This window comes from Anabrus simplex, chromosome 1 (genome assembly GCF_040414725.1).
Source record: "Anabrus simplex isolate iqAnaSimp1 chromosome 1, ASM4041472v1, whole genome shotgun sequence".
Taxonomy (NCBI): domain Eukaryota; kingdom Metazoa; phylum Arthropoda; class Insecta; order Orthoptera; family Tettigoniidae; genus Anabrus; species Anabrus simplex.
Window position 1 is genome coordinate 1,055,843,309 of NC_090265.1, and position 19,166 is coordinate 1,055,862,474.

At 39.2% G+C, this 19,166-nt stretch overlaps 1 protein-coding gene across 1 annotated transcript in view; it reads left to right on the forward strand.

Annotated features, from left to right (window-relative positions):
- Ubqn (ubiquilin) overlaps positions 1-19,166 on the forward strand; it is a 156,458-nt gene that overhangs the window by 99,766 nt on the left and 37,526 nt on the right. The window contains exon 8 of the mRNA XM_067137095.2: positions 12,863-13,106. Within this exon, the coding sequence (XP_066993196.2) occupies positions 12,863-13,106 (244 nt within the window). The remainder of the gene's footprint in view (positions 1-12,862; positions 13,107-19,166) is intronic.

Genomic DNA, 19,166 nt, shown 5'->3' on the forward strand with positions numbered 1-19,166 from the left:
ATTATGGAAAGTCTGAGATAGCTTTCACCAACATATAATGCTAGGCCGCCACAAGTGCTACAATACTTAATGCGCAAGCACTCTCCATAATCAGCCACTTTCCACGAACATAACAAGACTACGCTCCACGAACGTTTGAAGTCCAGTCCATTGCAGCCGTGTCACTCCAGTACCGTGTATCAGCACCACTTCCTTCCCGTACAGTGCGTCAGTTGTAGTTGTAGTTATCTTCCTTCTCGTTCCTTTACAATCACCTCTAGAATCACCCTTACAATGTTCCTTACAATGTTTTCGGTTGCCGCCGTATGATCAACCTTTATAGACATCAACATCCCCCTCCTCTCAGATGAGACGTCTGGATTGGTGCTTGCCCACCAATCATGAGTGAACCTCTTGTCAAGACCAAGCCCTGAACTACTTCTTCCTCCCAAGACAATAACAAACTCTCGGGAGTTTTACATGAATCACCAAACTTCTCTGGTACAACAACAAGCTCATCTCATCAGGCTGGGATATATGCATGACTAATGGAATTTCCTGACACAAGTACATCACAACAAACACTGGGGTAGCCATATGACTCATTCAAATTACCAGAGTTATTAAAGCAATGTTTTCCCACTCGTGCAAAACAAATTACTCATACCTACATATGTGGATATCTTCCAGCTTACCAATATAAATGGCAAAATATATAAATGAAATACTAATAATAATAATAATAATAATAAATCGAATACTGAAAATAATATCTCTAACTTCTACATATAATTCGGGGGTGTGATGTATGTACTATCACAACGTATTGTTTTGTTTTTAGAAAATCCAATTAATGGCGGTTAAACAGGAGTGACAAATTGGGGTGAATTTTTTGAACGACTATATCTACAGAATATTTTAGAAACGTAAAATGTTACAGATGAAAAAAGTGGGTATTTGGAATCTCCTGTAAATGTAAAGAAACATAAGTGATTTGGTTTTGGAAACTCCACTTAAGGGGAACTAAAAAGGGGTGAATTTTTAAAATGAGAATTTGTACAGTATATCTCAAAAAAATTTAACGTGTTACAGAAGAGAAAATGGTATTTTTTATATCTATTAAAGAAAGAAAAGTGTATTTTTAGTTTTCGGAAATACCACTTGGTTGGAGGGGGGGAGGGGTAAAAGTGACTGAAAATGGTGTTGACTTCTTTTAATTAGGCTACTGATATCTCAAAAATGAAGATGTTGCAGACGTGAAATTTGATATTTGGAATCTGCTTTAAAAGTAAAGAAACAAGTATTCTCGGAAAATCCAATTAAGGCGGGAAGCGGGGGTTAAAGAATTGAAAAATTAATTAACTTAATTGTATGAGAATACATATATCTAATAACGACTAAAGTTTTACAGACTTGAAAATTGGTATTTGGATCTCCTTTAGAAACAAAGAAAAACGCGTTGTGTGGGGGAAACCATCTTGGGGGGCGGGAGTGAAAAGGATTTGAATTCCTTTCATGAGGACACATACATCAAAAACTGAGGTAGTTATAGTCGTGATAATTGGTACTTAGAAGATCCTTTACTATTAAAGAAAGAATACTTTTTGCCGGAAAATTCACGAGGGGGGGGGGGGAGTGAAAGGATGTAAAAAGGTCAATTCTTTTTATGGGGATGCTTATATCTCAAAACTGAAGGTAATAGACGTGAACATTGGTGTGTGGAATCTCCTTTAAACATAAAGAAACACGCCTTCTTTTTTGGAGGTGGGGGTAAATAAACTTAACCTCGGAGGGGTGTAAAAGGAGGTGAGACCAATTGATTTTACTGTTCATAATGTACTTATAAGGAGCCTCCGTTGCTCAGGCGGCAGCCTCTCACAGCGGGGTTCCGTGGTTCAAATCCCAGTCACTCCGGATAATCCGGTTTTCCCTGTCATCATTCATTCCAGCAACACTGTCCAATATTTCATTTCATTTGTCATTCATCTATCATTGCCCCAGATGAGTGCTTCTGCAGCCGGCACAATTCCTATTGTCACTGCTAGGTGGGGGTTTATTCATTCCATTCCTGACCCTGTCGAATGACTGGAAACAGGCTGTAGATTTTCGATGTACTTATTCTGATCATAAACGGATCATTTTTAATCTTTCCTGGATTTGTTTTCAACAGCCATCTTTTCCTTAGGAGAACATTCTTAGATTACAGTAGATTCTCCTGGCATGTAAATAAAAATTTAAACACATTTGAAATAAACGATAGGAATGAGATTGACCGTCAAATTGTTCACCTCTATAATAAGGTCAATAAACCACGGAAGTATGTCATTCGTATCGCCAAAAATCCCGCACACTTGCCTACGCGTGACAATGGTGCTGGTCACATTCTCAACAATGACAAGGCAGCAGATGTAATTTACCCACAAGTAACGGTCTTGCATCTTGCTGTGGGGTCCAGAACATCTAATAATAATAATAATAATAATAATAATAATAATAATAATAATGTTCTGGACCGTCGTCAAATGTGCGGACCGCGCTGGGAACGGGTCCTGGACGGGTAATGACCAAGAATGCAGTCCGGCCGCGGGTTCAGTACCACCAAGGCACCCAAGACGACACCACGCCGGATGTCCTGAAGGAGTTTATCCATATCAAAAATGCTTATAGGACAAGATGGCGAAAATTTAGGGACCCAACTGACTGGGTGGAATACCTGGACCTAGCCCGGGAAGAACGAAATCGATTGCTGGAAAGAAAGATTGAAAAATGGGAGAAAACTTGCCGTAATCTATTAGAAAACGAGTCAGATCGCGAATTTTGGCGGATTCTCGCAGAAAACGAGTCAGATCGCGAATTTCGGCATATTATATATCTAAAAGAATAAGCATTCAGTTATAAATTTCAGTATAATACCGTAGCGAAGCACGGGTATCCTGCTAGTTGTGTATATATTGTATACTTATTTATATAATCTATCTGTGCACATCATACGATAAATAATAATAATACCAAAAGAAACACTGTGCTGTGCAAAAAGAGACAGGGAGAAGTGCCAAGTGAAAATGCGATCATAAACACTGATAAGGAAGGAGCAGAGGATAATGGGGCGAGAGAAGGCAGGCCTAGGGTCACAGACACAATCACAGCTGGAGTCAAAAGAAGTCAGCAGAGTGGAAACAGTGAAGAAATGGCGGCTTAGAGGGAAAGGGAATGCTCGGAGGCAACCTGGAAGAGAGTAGAGCAGGGCTGGAATGAAGGGTGGAGTAGAAGTTTAAGAATTAGAAGCCTGAGGGACATGTGGAAAACAGGAGGAAATGATGAGGATACTGCTACAAGAAATAAAAACTCTAATAAAGTTAGCAAGAAGTAAGAGAATTGTTAAAGAAAGCAGAGTGACAACAAAAGGAGTGAGCATGGTATCGTTGTGAAATGGGCTAGGGTAATTTTATGTAATTTGTATGCGAATCTGTGTTTGGTATGATGTAGGAATAAGAGGCAGATGGGTGGTACAAGGAAATTTGTTAAAGTAATTTATGTGTTGTTTATTGGATTTAGGAGTGAAGTATGGTAATTTTATGGGAATGTGTGTTTGGTATGAATAGGGAATTGATGGAAATGGTGGCGAAGGTTGAGAAAGGTGAATATTTGGTGTATTGATGAGGAAAGCTTGAAGGTAATTTGATAAGGAAATCTGGTAAAGTAATTAGTGTGTTGTTTATTGGATTTAGGAGTGAAGTAAGGCAATTTTATGTGAATATGTGTCTGGTATGAATAGGGAATTGATGGAAATGGTGGTGAAGGCTGAGAAAGGTGATTTGGTGTATTGATAATGAAAGCTTGAAGGTAATTTGATAAGGAAATTTGGTAAAGTAATTAGTGTGTTGTTTAATGGATTCAGGAGTGAAGTATGGGAGGTATAAGAAAATTTGGTAAAGTAATTAGTGTGTTGTTTATTGGATTTAGGAATGAAGTATGGCAATTGTAGATGAATGTGTGTTTGGTATGAATAGTGAATTGATGAATATGGTGGTATAAGGTTGAGATAAGTGAATATTTGGTGTATTGACGATGAAAGCTTGAAAATCTAAATAGTGCAATGGTTGTGAGATAATAGAGGTAGTACAGTACAACAGATTGAGTAAGTGTAAGAATGTTGTTATTTGGTTTGTAGTAAGGAAATCTGGAGTGATTCGGAGTGTTAAGTGTAAGTGAATGATTGTGGAGTTGGAGGGAGTTTTGGTAGATAATGAAGTATAAGTTGCAATTGGTATATAGTAAGATAATCTGGAAACGATCTGGAATAGGAATAAGGTGGTATAAGGTTGAGGAAAATGAAAAATTGGTGTAATGGTAGAGGCATATGTATGGTGCTATTTGTAAGTCTGAAGGTAATATGGAAAAGTAATTAGTGGGTTATTTGATAGTGTGTTTGTTTATTGGAAGTAGAGCAGGCAGAGTATAACTCTAAATAGTGCAGTGGTTGTGAGGTAATAGAGGTAGTACAGTACAACAGATTGAGTAAGTGTAAGAATGTCATTAAGGAATTTAAATGATAGAGGTCTAACCTGTGTAAACAGAAAAGTAATCCCACTCAGCAGTAAATACGACCTTGCCTGGGTTTGCTAGGAGTGGAAATGTGCTGCCAGACTAGCTGACTCAGGCAGACAATCTGGGACATGGTTAATGTGGCGTAACCCCAGTGGGTACGCAACATTGTCAAATCAATTGGTATTAGCATCTGTCGTTCATTGCCATTTAATTTTGCTCCCATCAGTAGCGCATTTCATATCATTTTAGTTTGTATTTAATTTTGCCATAATATTCTAACAATTTAATTTTGCCTGTTGTTAATATGAGTGCCGTTACTGCTGTAATACAATGGCCATCGGATCTCCGGGAAAGAGTGTGCATGGCCATTTATCAACATTTGTGGTTTATATCATTTTAGTTTAAATCTGGCTGTAGGTTGTACAGTGTTATTTTTCTCACTTATCAGATCAAAAGGGTATTGTTTACTGTAGATCTCGAGAAAATAATAAACATGATTACATGATTATTAGGATTTCTGCTTCACATCTTCATGCTCATGATCGTCCTGTTTCAGTTCCTAATTCATGTTAATGATGTCATCCTGAAGTGATTTCTGTAGAGCAGACTACTTCACTTTCTGTTCTGGAGGTGTTTTAAGAGATTTTTATTAACTTTTGGACATGTCTGTAAAAATTTAAATTTGAATTGGACTAAATAACACCGCCACCACCACTCTTCCTGCAAGTCATTTTTGTCAAATCTACTCAAACTAGGTTATTAAATATATTATTCAAACATGCCACGGTCATCTTTACCTGGTATTATCCTCATATATACACAATCGTGAAGAAAACGAAAATATTAATCAAATTCTTACCTTAATAATATGTCAGTATAAAGAAGTTAGCAGTATCTTTATTATTATGCAAACCAAGGCTAATAATGCCAATATGCGAGTTGTCAGATAACTTCAGGACTTCGTACTGGCGAGCAGAGTCCCTTCACTGTATAATTGGCGATGCGGAATGCGACCTAACCGAAAATAACTATAAATCACTACATTCAGCAGTAATGGGGGAGAAATGGTTAGCTTTTTCCCCTTAGGAACCAAAGTATCATAGACAAAATCCCAGCACCTGGGTGTGTGTGAAAACCGTGAGAGGTTAGTTAGTGGGATGTAAAACCAATAACCTTATTTTTGGATCCACCCATAGTAGAGATACGCATATTCACCATCCTTGATCCATAGGAGGTATTTCGCCTCTCTCCTTTTGCTCATAATTTGGAGACACCCACTATATATCACCTGGATATGCACTTTGTAGAGAAAGGCTTTCTGATGTTTTTATATTTAAAAAATGTCTTTTCAGGGTTGCTGTGAATCTGGAAACCTTCAAAATGGGGGGGGGGGGATGGCAATTGTATAAAATTGTAGAAACATTGCATTTGTGTCAATAACTGTGATTTTATAATCAATTTTTGTTTTGAGAAAATCATATATGTACTTAAAAGATGTTGCAAAAACTTCTGTTTTTTCTCTAATATGGTGATAACATTTTCAAAATATTCCGCTGCTGGCATTTGTTTGAGTAAATCAGCTGATTTATATATTTATAGTTCCGGGAGAAATTATTGAATCACTGTTTTTTTAAACGTCTTTCCTTGTACTTCTGTTATTCAGCAGTTAAAGGCAGTTTTAATTTCTGTTAGCATGTATTTGAGAAATGTTAATCAAGTATTTAATTTGATTTGATTTGATTTTTTTATTTATCATCAACAGAGTTATTGATTCTCCAGTTACAGATGATATAATACATTCAAATAATAACATTATTAACAAAACTTACTGCTACCACTAATTATAACTAAGCAATATATAATATATACATATTTACAAAACACATAAGGAAGGGAAAAAAAAAAAGACATGAAAACAGAAAAATGTTTATACATTTGAAATGACCGAAGGAAGGAAGTATAACTTTCAGTTACTAAATGGGCAGAACAAGATACAAGGAACACTCTTGTCTATGAAGCATCCGTAAGATGTCTGTGAATTTCGCTAGCTGACGAGTGAAATATATCCACTATCCTGCTAATTTCGTTCAGGGATCTTAGGGCCTGCATAAACCAAGTGCTCCTGTGTGATTCCGTTCTGCACCTGGATAAGTGAAAGGTGACGGCCTGTCGGGTATTGCGGGAAGGAACATGAATTGGTAGCAACTGGAGTAAATTGGGACAGTCAAGGATTTTACCGATATATTTGTGTATGAGACGTGCGTTGACATACCTACGCTTAGTCCTAAGAGACTCAATACACGTTTGTACAAAACAAATCATAATCTGTTGATGACAGCTTGATACCCAAACACTTTTTACTGATCCATTTTGAGAATCTGGTCTGTACTCGCTCTAAGGCATTAACTAAGTATTGCTGTGAGGGTATCCACACTTCAGAGCAGTACTCTAGATTAGATTGTATAAGCGAAAAATACAGGGTTTTCAATGGGACAACAGATTTAAAACTCTTGCAATGTCTTTTGAGGAAACCTAACGTTTTAAATGTCTTGTTAACAATATTTAACACATGCTCATTGAAAGATAGACCATTTTGATTACTAAAAATAATAATTTTATTAACGCTTCACTTCTTGATCCCCTACATGATGATTGAATACGTTAACTTGCATTTTTCTCGTGAAGGATATTGCACTGCACTTAAATATTTAGGGTTAAATGCCACTTTTTGCACCAATCACTAATATTATTTATATCAAACTGTAACAATTCACAGTCACTCATCTTTTCAATTACCCTGTAGATTTTAATAGATCATTAACAAATAGAAGGAAACATAAAGGTCCCAGTAGTGAACCTTGTGGAATGCCAGACATAGGCTGATGGGCGAGAAATGATACCCTCATATTTTACTGAATACCTTCTTTCGTAAAGATAGCATTTAAAGCATTCAAGCAAGCTTCCATGAATGCCATATGCTGACAACTTAGTCAGAAGAGCATTATGCTGCACTGAGTCGAAAGCCTTGGAAAAGTCCGTGTACACGGCAACAACCTGCTTGCACGTGTCCAGAGCGCTAGATATGAAGTGCGAGTACACAGCAAGATTGGTGGTAGTTGAGCATTTCTGGACAAAACCATGCTGATTAATATTAATTAAACCACTGACTGCACTGTTCACGGCTTTGTATACAACTCTTTGTGCTGCTTTGGAAATGAGTGAAAGAATAACTACTGGTCTGTAATTGACAAATAAAGATCTGTCACCTTTCTTAAAGACTGGAATAACATATCCTTTCTTCCATTCGGACGGGAAATTGCCTGTACAAAGAGACCAGTTTATTATTGTGGCTAGTGGGGTTGCCAGCTCCTCAGCACACTCACGTCACACAATTCCTGGAATGTGATGTGAACCACAAGACTTCTTCGTATCCATAGACTTTAAGATGTTGCAGACTTCCAATGCCGAAGTTACCACTGATGATAAATTAATTTCCCCGAATTGTTCGGTGTGAGAATTACAGGGAACACTGGGTGGATGGAATGTTTTGAAAGTGTCAGCAAAATTATCCAGAATTTCTTTCAGTGAGCTAATTTCCTTGTCTTCATTACTCATCATAGATGGTAGCCACCTAGATTTTGATTTGCAATTAATAAATTTCCAAAATCTTTGTGGATGTCTGATAATATCTTCCTCAACAGACCCAACATAACCCCTGTACTTTCTCTGCTGCATTTGTATTCCTTTCTTAGTGCCACAAATTCGATGTAATCTGAAGGAAGTGAAGACCTTGCAGCTCGTTTCCTTGCTCTTTCCTTTGCCTGCAGTTTGTCTGCAAGTTCAGAATCATACCAAGAGGGAAGATGCCTAGTCTTCATTATGCGAGAAGGTACGGCGTCCTTAAGAGCGCTGTGCAGTAAGTCATAAAACAAGTCAAGTGCGGCGTCAAGAGATGGACAGGATTCGAGCAAGTTCCACATACAACGGGATAAGATATTTCCTAGATGGGGAAAGTCTGCTTTTGTCCAAACGAATAATGATTTTGTAGTCTGTAGTAAACGAGGAACACGGGAAATATGAAGTCTGAGCTCAAGCGCAGAATGATCTTATTGTACTAACTGTTCTGTTGCTTCACACAGGGTATTATTAGTGACTTTTTCAGACACGAAAGCAAGGTCCAGGAAGTTATTTCCTCGTGTTGGAAAACTGCAAACTTGGTGAAGGTTAAATTCGTCGGTGATCTCTAAAAGAAAGCAGGCTTCCTCGTTGACATGGGTGAGAATAGGATTAATAGATACCGAATCGTCTGAGACCCAGGCTGATTGGCTTATATTGAAATCTCCGCATACGATAATAGTGTCATTTTGTTTTGCTACACGATTGATTCGAGCCAGGGTTTCTCGGAAGTCTGTGAGCCGTACTTTCACCTCGTCCGGGGGCAGGTAAGAGCAGACTATAGGTTCTTTCCAACGCACAGTTTGCTGTCAGTACATGGACGCATCCATATACTGCTCTATATACGCATGCGCTGACTTCGGATTGGTTCCGGGATTGATACACGATTGGGTTGTGTTGGAATGGATTCTCGTTCATGAACTCCAAGGAATAGGATTAACACAATTACTGTACTAACTTGGTGTAATGCCGATATTTTCCCATATTGCCCGTAATGTCTTTTATGATGCTCACTTCTTTCATATCAATTTGTAATATATTGAGCAACTCCTCGGCTAATGCGGAAATGCTCGAAAAACCCATTTTCATTATACTGAGGAACAGTTTCTTCTGAAAAATACTTCGTATTTCAATTATGTTTTGTTTCACCTGGTACCTTTTGTGCCTTCATAAACTATAGGCCTAACGTAACACAATACATAAATAACTAAAAAAAGATGTTTAATTACCGTCACCTAAATAATTTTCATTTCTTTTTATTTTTGCGAAAAAATAACACCACCTCTTCTTCACTAGATGAAGAGTGTAAAAAATCGTCGTCGCTGTCCCTCCTAACCTCAGTAACCAAACAGCTGATTAATTTATTAATTGGAGAAGAGCGTGCAATGTGCATAAAAACAGGTGATTAAGGAACTCCAAAGAAATCAGCATACAGCAGGAGGCAACGATACAGTGTTTCTGCGCATGTCACAGAAATGTACGCCTCAGTACATGCTTTAGACTGCGGACTAGTTCCGACCGCCAGGGATCGATGCGAAGATTTAGTTGGAACGCCTGACTGCAGTACACAAACGGATACATGAACGCAATTTTGACTGTGCTGGAAAGGATTTTTCGTACTGCGCATGCGCAAGGAGACCATGTACTGGTACAGGGACTGTATTGGAAAGAACCTTATGTATAGCGCTCGGCCAGGGGATGGGGTGGCTTTCACAACAACACATTCCCAGTTCCCCGTTAAGTCATGTCATTGCACTGGACCGTATGCAGAGTTCACTGCTATTAAAAACCCACCTCCCTTGTTCTTATTAGTAATGTTATTTTGCCTATCTTGGCAGAAAATAACATAATTGTCGTGCAGTATTTCACTATTGTCGATTGAAGAGTCGAGCCAGGACTCCGCTAAACACATGCAGTCGTAATGCATGTAACTCAGAACGACGTTAAAGTCCATGAGTGATTTCTTAAGACTACAGACATTCTAGTAGTACATGCTAAGGCTGGTATTTACCTCTGGTCCTCGGTTCAGCTGGACATCGCCGGCAACTGCTAGTAGTAGAACACTCAGCGTCATGATGGATGTGTCACTGGCTGAAGGCTTGTGCTTTACACACTGACTGGACGCCATTCGCTGCTGCTGGCCGTTAATACACAACACGTGGGCGCTTATTTGCAGCTTATTATTGGAGAGTATATCTTCCCAACAAGTTACACTGCACTTTACATCAAAGTATACGCTAGTCGGTTCAATTTCATTCACACGTAACCGCAATAAAAGCACTTGGACCACAAGAAACACGATTATTATCGGGAATGCACAACACACCTGCAACCATCCGCCATCTTACCATTCAATTAGAACCTAATTAGAACTTAATTTCTATTGTTTCAGCTAACCTGTTATAATTAAGATGTGCCTAAGTGCAATTTACAAATTGTAGTAGGTATAGTTATTTTACTAGTATTGCTTTCTTTATTGGTGTGTAGTCCTTTAGGTTAGTTTTATTGTTTGCACCGTACTCGCATAGTACCTGAGTCGTATGTGTTTTTAAATCTTCAAAAGCAATCACTGCAATGCGACTGGCGGTGCTGGAGTATCACTGTGAAATTTCATGTTTGTTCCGTTCGTGATCGATGCAGTCAAAATCCTGCCTGGTATTCACCAATCTTATTTTCTGTCTGTTGCTCAAATCTGGTTAGGAGGGCATGAACGATCTCTTTGTAGGCAATTGGCAGGAGTGAAATGCCCCAGTAATTGTTTAGATCCATCTTGTGGCACTTTGTGTACCAGTTGAATCAAAACAATTTTCCAAACTGCAGCTATGATTCCACTCTGTCATATATTTGCATTGATGGCCTGTGGGCCGTTAGTAAGAAGTTCTCCGATCAAGAGCATCTCAGTAATTGCGCTCTCTTTCTCTGGTGCTTTTTATTTAGGCTTAATATGATGTTTCATGTATCATCATTTGCAGTTGGAACAGAGTCCTGGTTCGGAGTGGCGCTCTCTTTCTCTGGTGCTTTTTATTTAGGCTTAATATGATGTTTCATGTATCATCATTTGCAGTTGGAACAGAGTCCTGGTTCGGAGTGGGAATATTGAATTGGAGTTTCTCTGTAATTGGTTCACAGTTGTGAAGTTTCTTGAAGAACTACTTCAGGATGTCATATTTGGCCTATGTATTTGTCTTCAGTGTTTTGTCGGGATGTTGGAAACAAAGGATGGGTAGCTTGTAGTTAGTCATTTCTTCTCTAAAGGTCCTGTAGAAATTTCACGTATTGTTCCTTTGGAAATCACTATCAATTTCCTCCAAACTTTTAAGGTGATACATGCTTTCGATTCGTCTTGATTGGGTTTTGATGTTTGCTTCTGTTTTTCAAAAAAGTTGTTCCAATTCTCTGGTGTTCAGTGGCCATGCCAGTTCTTCCAGGCTCGAATACAGGATTTCAAGGCACCTGGATGGTCTGTAGAAATGTCTTATTGTGTTTGTATATTCGTCTGTAGTGATTGTGCAAATTTCTTTGTGTGTTTCTTTTAAGTATTCCAGATCAGAATGTGCGATATTTGGTTTTTGATAAATTTTTTGATTGGTTCTGAAGCAAAATTTGAATTGATTTGTGATAGATGGTGGTCGGACTGTTCATAACACTTGCGTGCTCTCACTTTCATGGTTTCTGGAGAAATTTTCTAGTAATCGAGCTGGTATTCACCTAAGTGGTTGACTGGTCATTTTCCATAGTGATTTCTTAAAGTGTGTGGACATAAGTTGGAGGTTGTGCATTCTGCATACTTCATTAAAGCTTTGTCCATTGGCGTGTCTTTTTGTGTGCTGAGAAATTCTGCGGTTATGTGTTGGTGTTCTCTTTCTCTGCCAATTTGTGCATTAAAACCTCCGAGGAAGATCTTGACTGGGTGCTGTGGGATTTTGTTGAGTGCTCGTTTGAGGTGTGACCCCTCGAGGTCGTTTTTCATTTTTATCATGAGCGTGCGTTTATCAGTGTGTAGGCTTTGTTGGTTCATTTAACTTTGAGTAGGGAGAGATGTTCTGAGGGTAATGCGAAATCCAACACCGATTTGAGGATACTGTTGTGTGTGAGTTTTTTTTCAGTCCGTCAGCGATTCCGTTGGTGGGATCCTCAACAGTTCTGCCATCAGCTGTCATAGATGGCCTAGGCATCACTGAAGAGGCATACTAGGGAAATGAGGAGTGAGGTAGTTTCCCATTGCTTTCCTCACCAAGCTAGAGTTGCCATTACATATCAGTCTGCTAAGCCCACTGAAATGCATACACCAACCGACCCTATGAGCAACATTTTCACACCATTCATACCAGGGACTGGTTGCATAAGGATTGGCATTACTAGCATCGCTCATACCTCAGTACTCTCGTGTACTAGGAATTATTATTAATAATATTAATAGTAATAATGCTACTCTGTTTTAGAAATGTACAGCGTTCCTAGATTTTTGTGTATGGTACATCAAGACATCAGAAGGATTATGGATGTGTCATTATTGGATAAATGCTGGTTTGAAAACTTAATTTTTATTCCTAATAACAGTGGAGTACTTGAGTTCTGTGCTATATGAATTTACTGAATTAGGAATACAAATTGGTTTCCAGAAACATTTCTACTTAAGTCCTCCGAATTTTTGTTTTAGCATGGGCCTGGGTCCACTTCCTCCATTTGGTGGCTCAGCAGCTTCTCCTGGTTCAGGCACTACTGCTGGTTCAGGCACTACTACTGGTTCAGGCACTACTCCTGGTTCAGGCACTACTACTACCACAACTGCAGAATCTGCGACTCCTGCTGGGACTACCCCTGCCACCACACAAGCCTCGTCAACTCCTACAGCTGGACAGAACCCTCAGCAGGATGTATTCTCACAATTCATGGCACGAATGGTAAGCTTTCTTGTACATTATATTTATTCATTTTTAGAATCAATATTATGTCACAGGTACAGAGTGAAGGCACATTATGATGAACTCCTTTCTGTATTTGATGTCAGCAGTGTATATAAGTTGTGCTGATGTAGTAAGTGAACATCTGCTACCAAGGTGTGTGAGGGTCAGTAGACTTGCTAGAGTTGAGCAGCTCACTGTCAAAATGAAACGAGTCTAACAGAATGGTTCATTGAACGCTGTTGCACATAGGGCTCCAAAGCAAACAGTTGGTTGTTGTTCCCTGCTAACGAAGGTGCTTCGCGAGAAAAGACTTCAATTGCACAGCAGTATCAGAATTCGACCTCCGCTTATTGATGAAGTGTTGTCTTCTCCAGTGAGTCCTATCTTCTGCTTCATTCAACAGTTGGACTTTGGTCTGCCATACAGAGAAATAATAATTAACAAATACCCTGCAATCATTGCTGGATGAACACAACATATTCTGGAGAATGTATTCTTGGCATTCTCTCTGATTAGCCATCCAGGTGGAAGGCACTCTTGACTGATTTGGTTACTCACCCATCCTCGCAGATTGTGTACACCCATACATGCTGATGATCTTCCCTGTGGCAGATAGGATTGTCCGACAATTTAATCAGACATGTCACAAGACTAAAAATATCAGTGATGGTAAGAGCTCAACAAAGATTTCCCATTAATTTCCATAGCATTGAACCCAGTTCACCATCTGTGTGACCACCTTAACAGTCATGTTCGTTCTCTGGATCCTCTGTCAGACACCCTCCAGCAGCTGTGAGATGTACTGTCAGAAAACTAACCTAACAACACCTTATTGAGTCATTCCTATCCCATTTAGCTGCAGTCGGTGCTGCCCAGTGCGGTTTACTCTGGATATTAGCTAATGGTCATAATAATGCGACTTGACTGTGTATATTGAAATTTAATCTTGGTCTTGATTTTTAAGTAATTCTTGTTGATCAGACCTTGAAAAGAGGTGCCTGTATGTTCACGCTGTTGACCTTGTCCAAGTGAGAGCCATGATGACTTCTCTTGCACTGATGTTGGCTGCTGCAGTAACACACGTAACGTTATGGAGTAGAGATAAGTAGTGAAGAAAATGAATAGTATTAAGATAGGACGTACTCTACTATATAGCCACCATTACACATTTTGTGCGGCTGTTAAATAGAAAGCACTGCTTTTCTGGTGTTTGCTTACAGAGTAATATGAACCCATGTGTGGTGAGTATAGAGCATTTACAAAGTCTGTACAATTGAAATAGCTTAAATTAAGGACCGTTAACAGTCTTAATAGTCGCTTTCTGTTTATTTACATAAATTATAAGTAAGCTTTGTACAGATAGTGGTACCAACTAACATGATTTGATTAAATGTTATCTTGTCCATTTCGTGGAGAGCACTGTTAGCGAGAACTCAGATGATATGAACACCTTACTTACCCAAACTGGCAAGGATCCTGATGTAGTTATTAGAGCTCGGCAACTCCAACTGAGACCCCGCAAGCAATGCGAACTTGGAATAACTCCCTCCTAACCCTTCTGCCCTAGCCATGCACGACCAATAGTGTGTACAAGGGTGTGTCTACTCACGAGCCAATAGAAGTGAACATCGCCCAATGTTGCCAATAATAATAATAATAATTTCGTATGGCTATTTCTAGCCGAGTGCAGCCCTTGTAAGGCAGACCCTCCGATGATGGTAGGCGGCATCTGCCATGTGTAGGTAACTGCGTGTTATTGTGGTGGAGGATAGTGTTATGTGTGGTGTGTGGGTTGCAGGGATGTTGGGGACAGCACAAACACCCAGCCCCGGGCCATTGGAATTAACCAATAAAGGTTAACATCCCCGACCCGGCCCGGAATCGAACCCGGGACCCTCTGAACCGAAGGCCAGCACGCTGACCATTCAGCCAACGAGTCGGACAATGTTGCCAATTAGTGACTGCAATTCAGTGCTCGCCTAGCTCTCAAGGAAGACGTTTCCGTTAAGTCAGCATTGAAGTGCTCTAGCTCCGTGCTTTGTCTATCACTGCGCACGGCTTGGCAACACCGAGTGTGAGCCAGGTCTAAGCCAGGCCTACACACCATCCTCCCTCTGTCACTCCTACTGACGAAACTAGCGCTTACATCGCTCACATTCCAGGATCTTACTTCAACTTGTCGTGCTATAGTGCTGGTTTTAAAGGATGTTTTTTAACAAAGCACTCATAAAGCAGCAAAAAAGTTCAAAATGTGACCATTCTATATTGCACCTCTACTTTAAAGGGCAGTACAGTAGAACCTCGATAATTCGAAATTGGTTAATTCAAAATCCCGCCTAATTCGAAGAAGCTCTCATTCCCGGGAACATGAGATACAGTTTTGCATGTTATTTAAATTGCTTAATTTGAAATGCGGATAATTTGTAATTCGAAGTACAATGTCGGCCCCATTACCGAAATTCAGACTTTTAATTCGAAACTGCCTTTACATTTTAAAACAATAGTACCGTTATATTACAGAGTAATTTCAACTTGAAATTTATCCGCGTCATAATAGAACGCGTGTTCCGGAACGTGGAGCGGTAGCATTCCGCACTTACTCACTTCGGTGGGTCTACAGTGCGCTTCCTGATTGCTAAGTAGAATGAAATCAGAATTCTTTTTTATTCAACCTTTTAAGGAACGCCGTAATATCACGCAACAGCCAGTGTGTGGAAAAACAGAATCCGCTAACACTGGCGATGCCGACAGTTGACGTAAAAACGTGGCTCATATATTAAATTCGTAGGCACCGAACAATATTATTCATTGCCGATGAAACTGTATTTCTTAATTTTAATGCGAGCCCAAACGGTCTTATGGTTTTAAAGGAGAAAGTGCCAGCCGGAGATTCGTACAAGGGTGGGGGATGGGGATCATTGTAGTGCGTTGCAATGCACATGGAAGCGAGAAACTTTATCCTCTCGTCATAGAAAAGTTCGATAAGCCACAATGTTTCAAGGGCGTTTGGCACTTTCCATGCCAGTACAACGCATCTTAAAATGCAAACAGTACAGGAATACAAAAATTAATGCATTTGCACAGGGGAACCAGCATAATTTATCCTCGTCTTTGAATTGTGTGATTTTTTTCTTTCGTTGTGTGAGGTTATTTGTCAGTGATTTATCCAAGTGCATTATTTGAACATTGCAAATGCACCTTGTTGGATACATTTTGGAAATAGTTTTTTCCGTGGCATTTGAAATGTTTAAGCTGTGAATCGAGGTGATTGCGTGTATTAATGGGTGTTAGAATACTTTGTGACGCGGCAAGTGTTTACATTTCTGAAGTACGAGAGAAGTATCATGGCGGGAAATCGTACAAGGATGGTGGCATAGGAAAGTTTGATTTTTTTTAAGGGCATAGGGTACTTTCTGTGTAAATACAAGGCATCTAAAATGCATACAGTATACAGGGTTATTCACCTAACATATTACACAGAAATAACTTCTAAAGCATTAAATATATCGGCATTCTGTTTTCATTATTCGTAAATGGTACCCAGAGCCTTGTAAAATAACGTGCTACTTAGTCTCATGGGATGATTAATAACCGAAATACTGATACTAACTCCATATTTTTAAATGGAACGGCACAAATTCATGCAGCTGGCCTAAAAGATCAACTACGTACAAGTTCAGTTATGAAAGTATTTTCAAAATCGGACAATTACTTTTTGAGATATAAATAAGAACAACATGCGCGGTTTTGCTGCCGCATCAGAAGACGTGAAGTTGGGCAAGGACATATTGAGGCGCAAGCTGCTTCCTGGCCTTGATTCCAGCTACAGAACGGACACCAGGCATGTACTGTAAACATAATGTGATGTACCGTAACATAGCCTGGGTGTGCAACGTTATTGTATGACTGGCGAACACACAACGGGGAAGGGAGATTAAAGTTGTATTATTTTGTTTTGACATGTAATAGGTTGCGCTCAGTTTAGCGTTTTTTCTCACGGATGGGAATGGGAAGGATTTGGAAAGGAAGTCGACCGTGGCCTATCTCAAAGGTACCTATCCGGTATTTGCCTGGTGTTGAAGATGGGACACCATGAAAATCATCTTCAGGTTGGGCGAGGCAGGACTCGAACCTACGCTCTCCCGAATGCACGCTACTACAGTCGCGCTGGAGCTCTGCGGAGATTAGTGCGTCTAAAATAAAACATAAATAATAGAAATAATAGTGTTGCTGCCATCTCATCACGATCAGTTCTGACCATTTGCTTTTCTAGAAGGAGGTCTTCCGGTGTTTTGTGTTATGTTTATTTCTCAACTCTTAGAGTAGTATGAACTGTACACTAAAACCAGTGACAATTATAGCTTTCGTTGTGTTCCTTTCAAGGCAAAGTACTTATTTTATTCCTTTTAAACACATCAACCCTTTCTGTCCTGTCATGTCTTCGTCTTGTCGTACACACTTTGCAAACCCATCACATGTGTACGAGGTGCTTACATGCCTGGTATCCATTCTGTGGCTGAACTCACTCCCAGGAAACTGCTTGCGCCTCAATATGTCCTTGCCCGACTTCACGCCGTCTAATGCGGCATGCAAAACAGCACATGCTGTTCTTACTTATATCTCAAAAAGTAATTGTCCAATTTTTTAAATACTTGCATATTTGAACTTGTACGCAGATGAACTTTTATGTCAGCTGTATGAATTTGTGCCGTTCCATTTAAAAATATGGAGTTAGTATCAATATCTTGGTTGTTAGTCACCCCATGAGACTAAGTAGCACGTTATTTTAAAAGACCCTGCGTACTATTTACGAATATTAAAACAGAATGCTATATCTTTAATAGTTTAGAAGTTATTTCCGTGTAACATGTTAGGTGAATAACTCTGTATAGTAATCCAATGAATAAAGCACTTGCACATGGGAGCCAGCATAGATTTCTCCTCGTCTTTGAATCCTGCTTTTTTTTTTTTCCTTTTTTTTTTTTTCTTTCTTTCGTTGCGTGAGGTTATGTTTGCCAGTGAGATATTCAAATGCATTATTTGAATACTGTAAATGCACCTTAACGCAGCAAGGGTTGGTACCTTTGAATTGCGGATTGGCGGTTAATTCGAAATCACGTAATTCGAAGTCCAGTTTTTGAGCCCCGACCACTTCGAATTAACGAGGTTGTACTGTATATGTTAAATGGGGCACACTGATGCCTGATTACTGCATATGCAAATTTGTTCAAGGCCAGGCATGTGTGACAAGATTCTTACATAGGTGTGTTTTCAGTGAAAAACTTCGAAATTTCCAATATATTTGTTACATATAAATGTATTTCATTCCCTACAGATTGAATGATGGTACAGTTATTTAGGTATAGTATAGCAAAGTTCAGCATGTGATTCAAATGCGCACATTATAATAAATTATAATTATTACATTTAAATCTAATTTTCTTAATAATATACAGTAAAATGTTCACGAATATAATTATATTAGGAAAGTAATATTTAAAAGATCAGTATGGATTTCGAGACGACAGGTCAACGACAGACCTATATTTACCCTGAGATTACTGATGGAAAAAAACAGCAGGAAAATGGAAAAAGATTTGGTGATGGTATTCCTTGATCTAGAGAAGGCATACAGTAGTGTTAATAGAGAAAAGGTGTGGGAAACCTTGGAAAGGAAAGGATGTGGAAGGCAATCTAGGGGGCTAGTGAAAGCAATGTATAAGAATTGTTCCAGTTGTGTCCAGACTCCAGTGGGGAGAACAAGATTGGTTTAGAAACCAAGCTGGACTAAGACAGGGCTATGGAGGAAATTCTAATGGAAACAAAGGCAGGATATGCAAATATTGTTGTTTGCAGATAACGAGAATTTTTTTAAAAAATACAATTTAAATGTCCATTTTGTACCTTAAAATCTCTGTTGTCCTGCAAATTTGGAAATACAGTAGAAGTCCGTTATAGCGATAATTCATAACAGCGAAAAATTGACTCGCTATAGCGGATTGTCGTTATATCCGATTTTTGTAGTCGGAAAAACCCCCATGCACATTAAAATCGGTA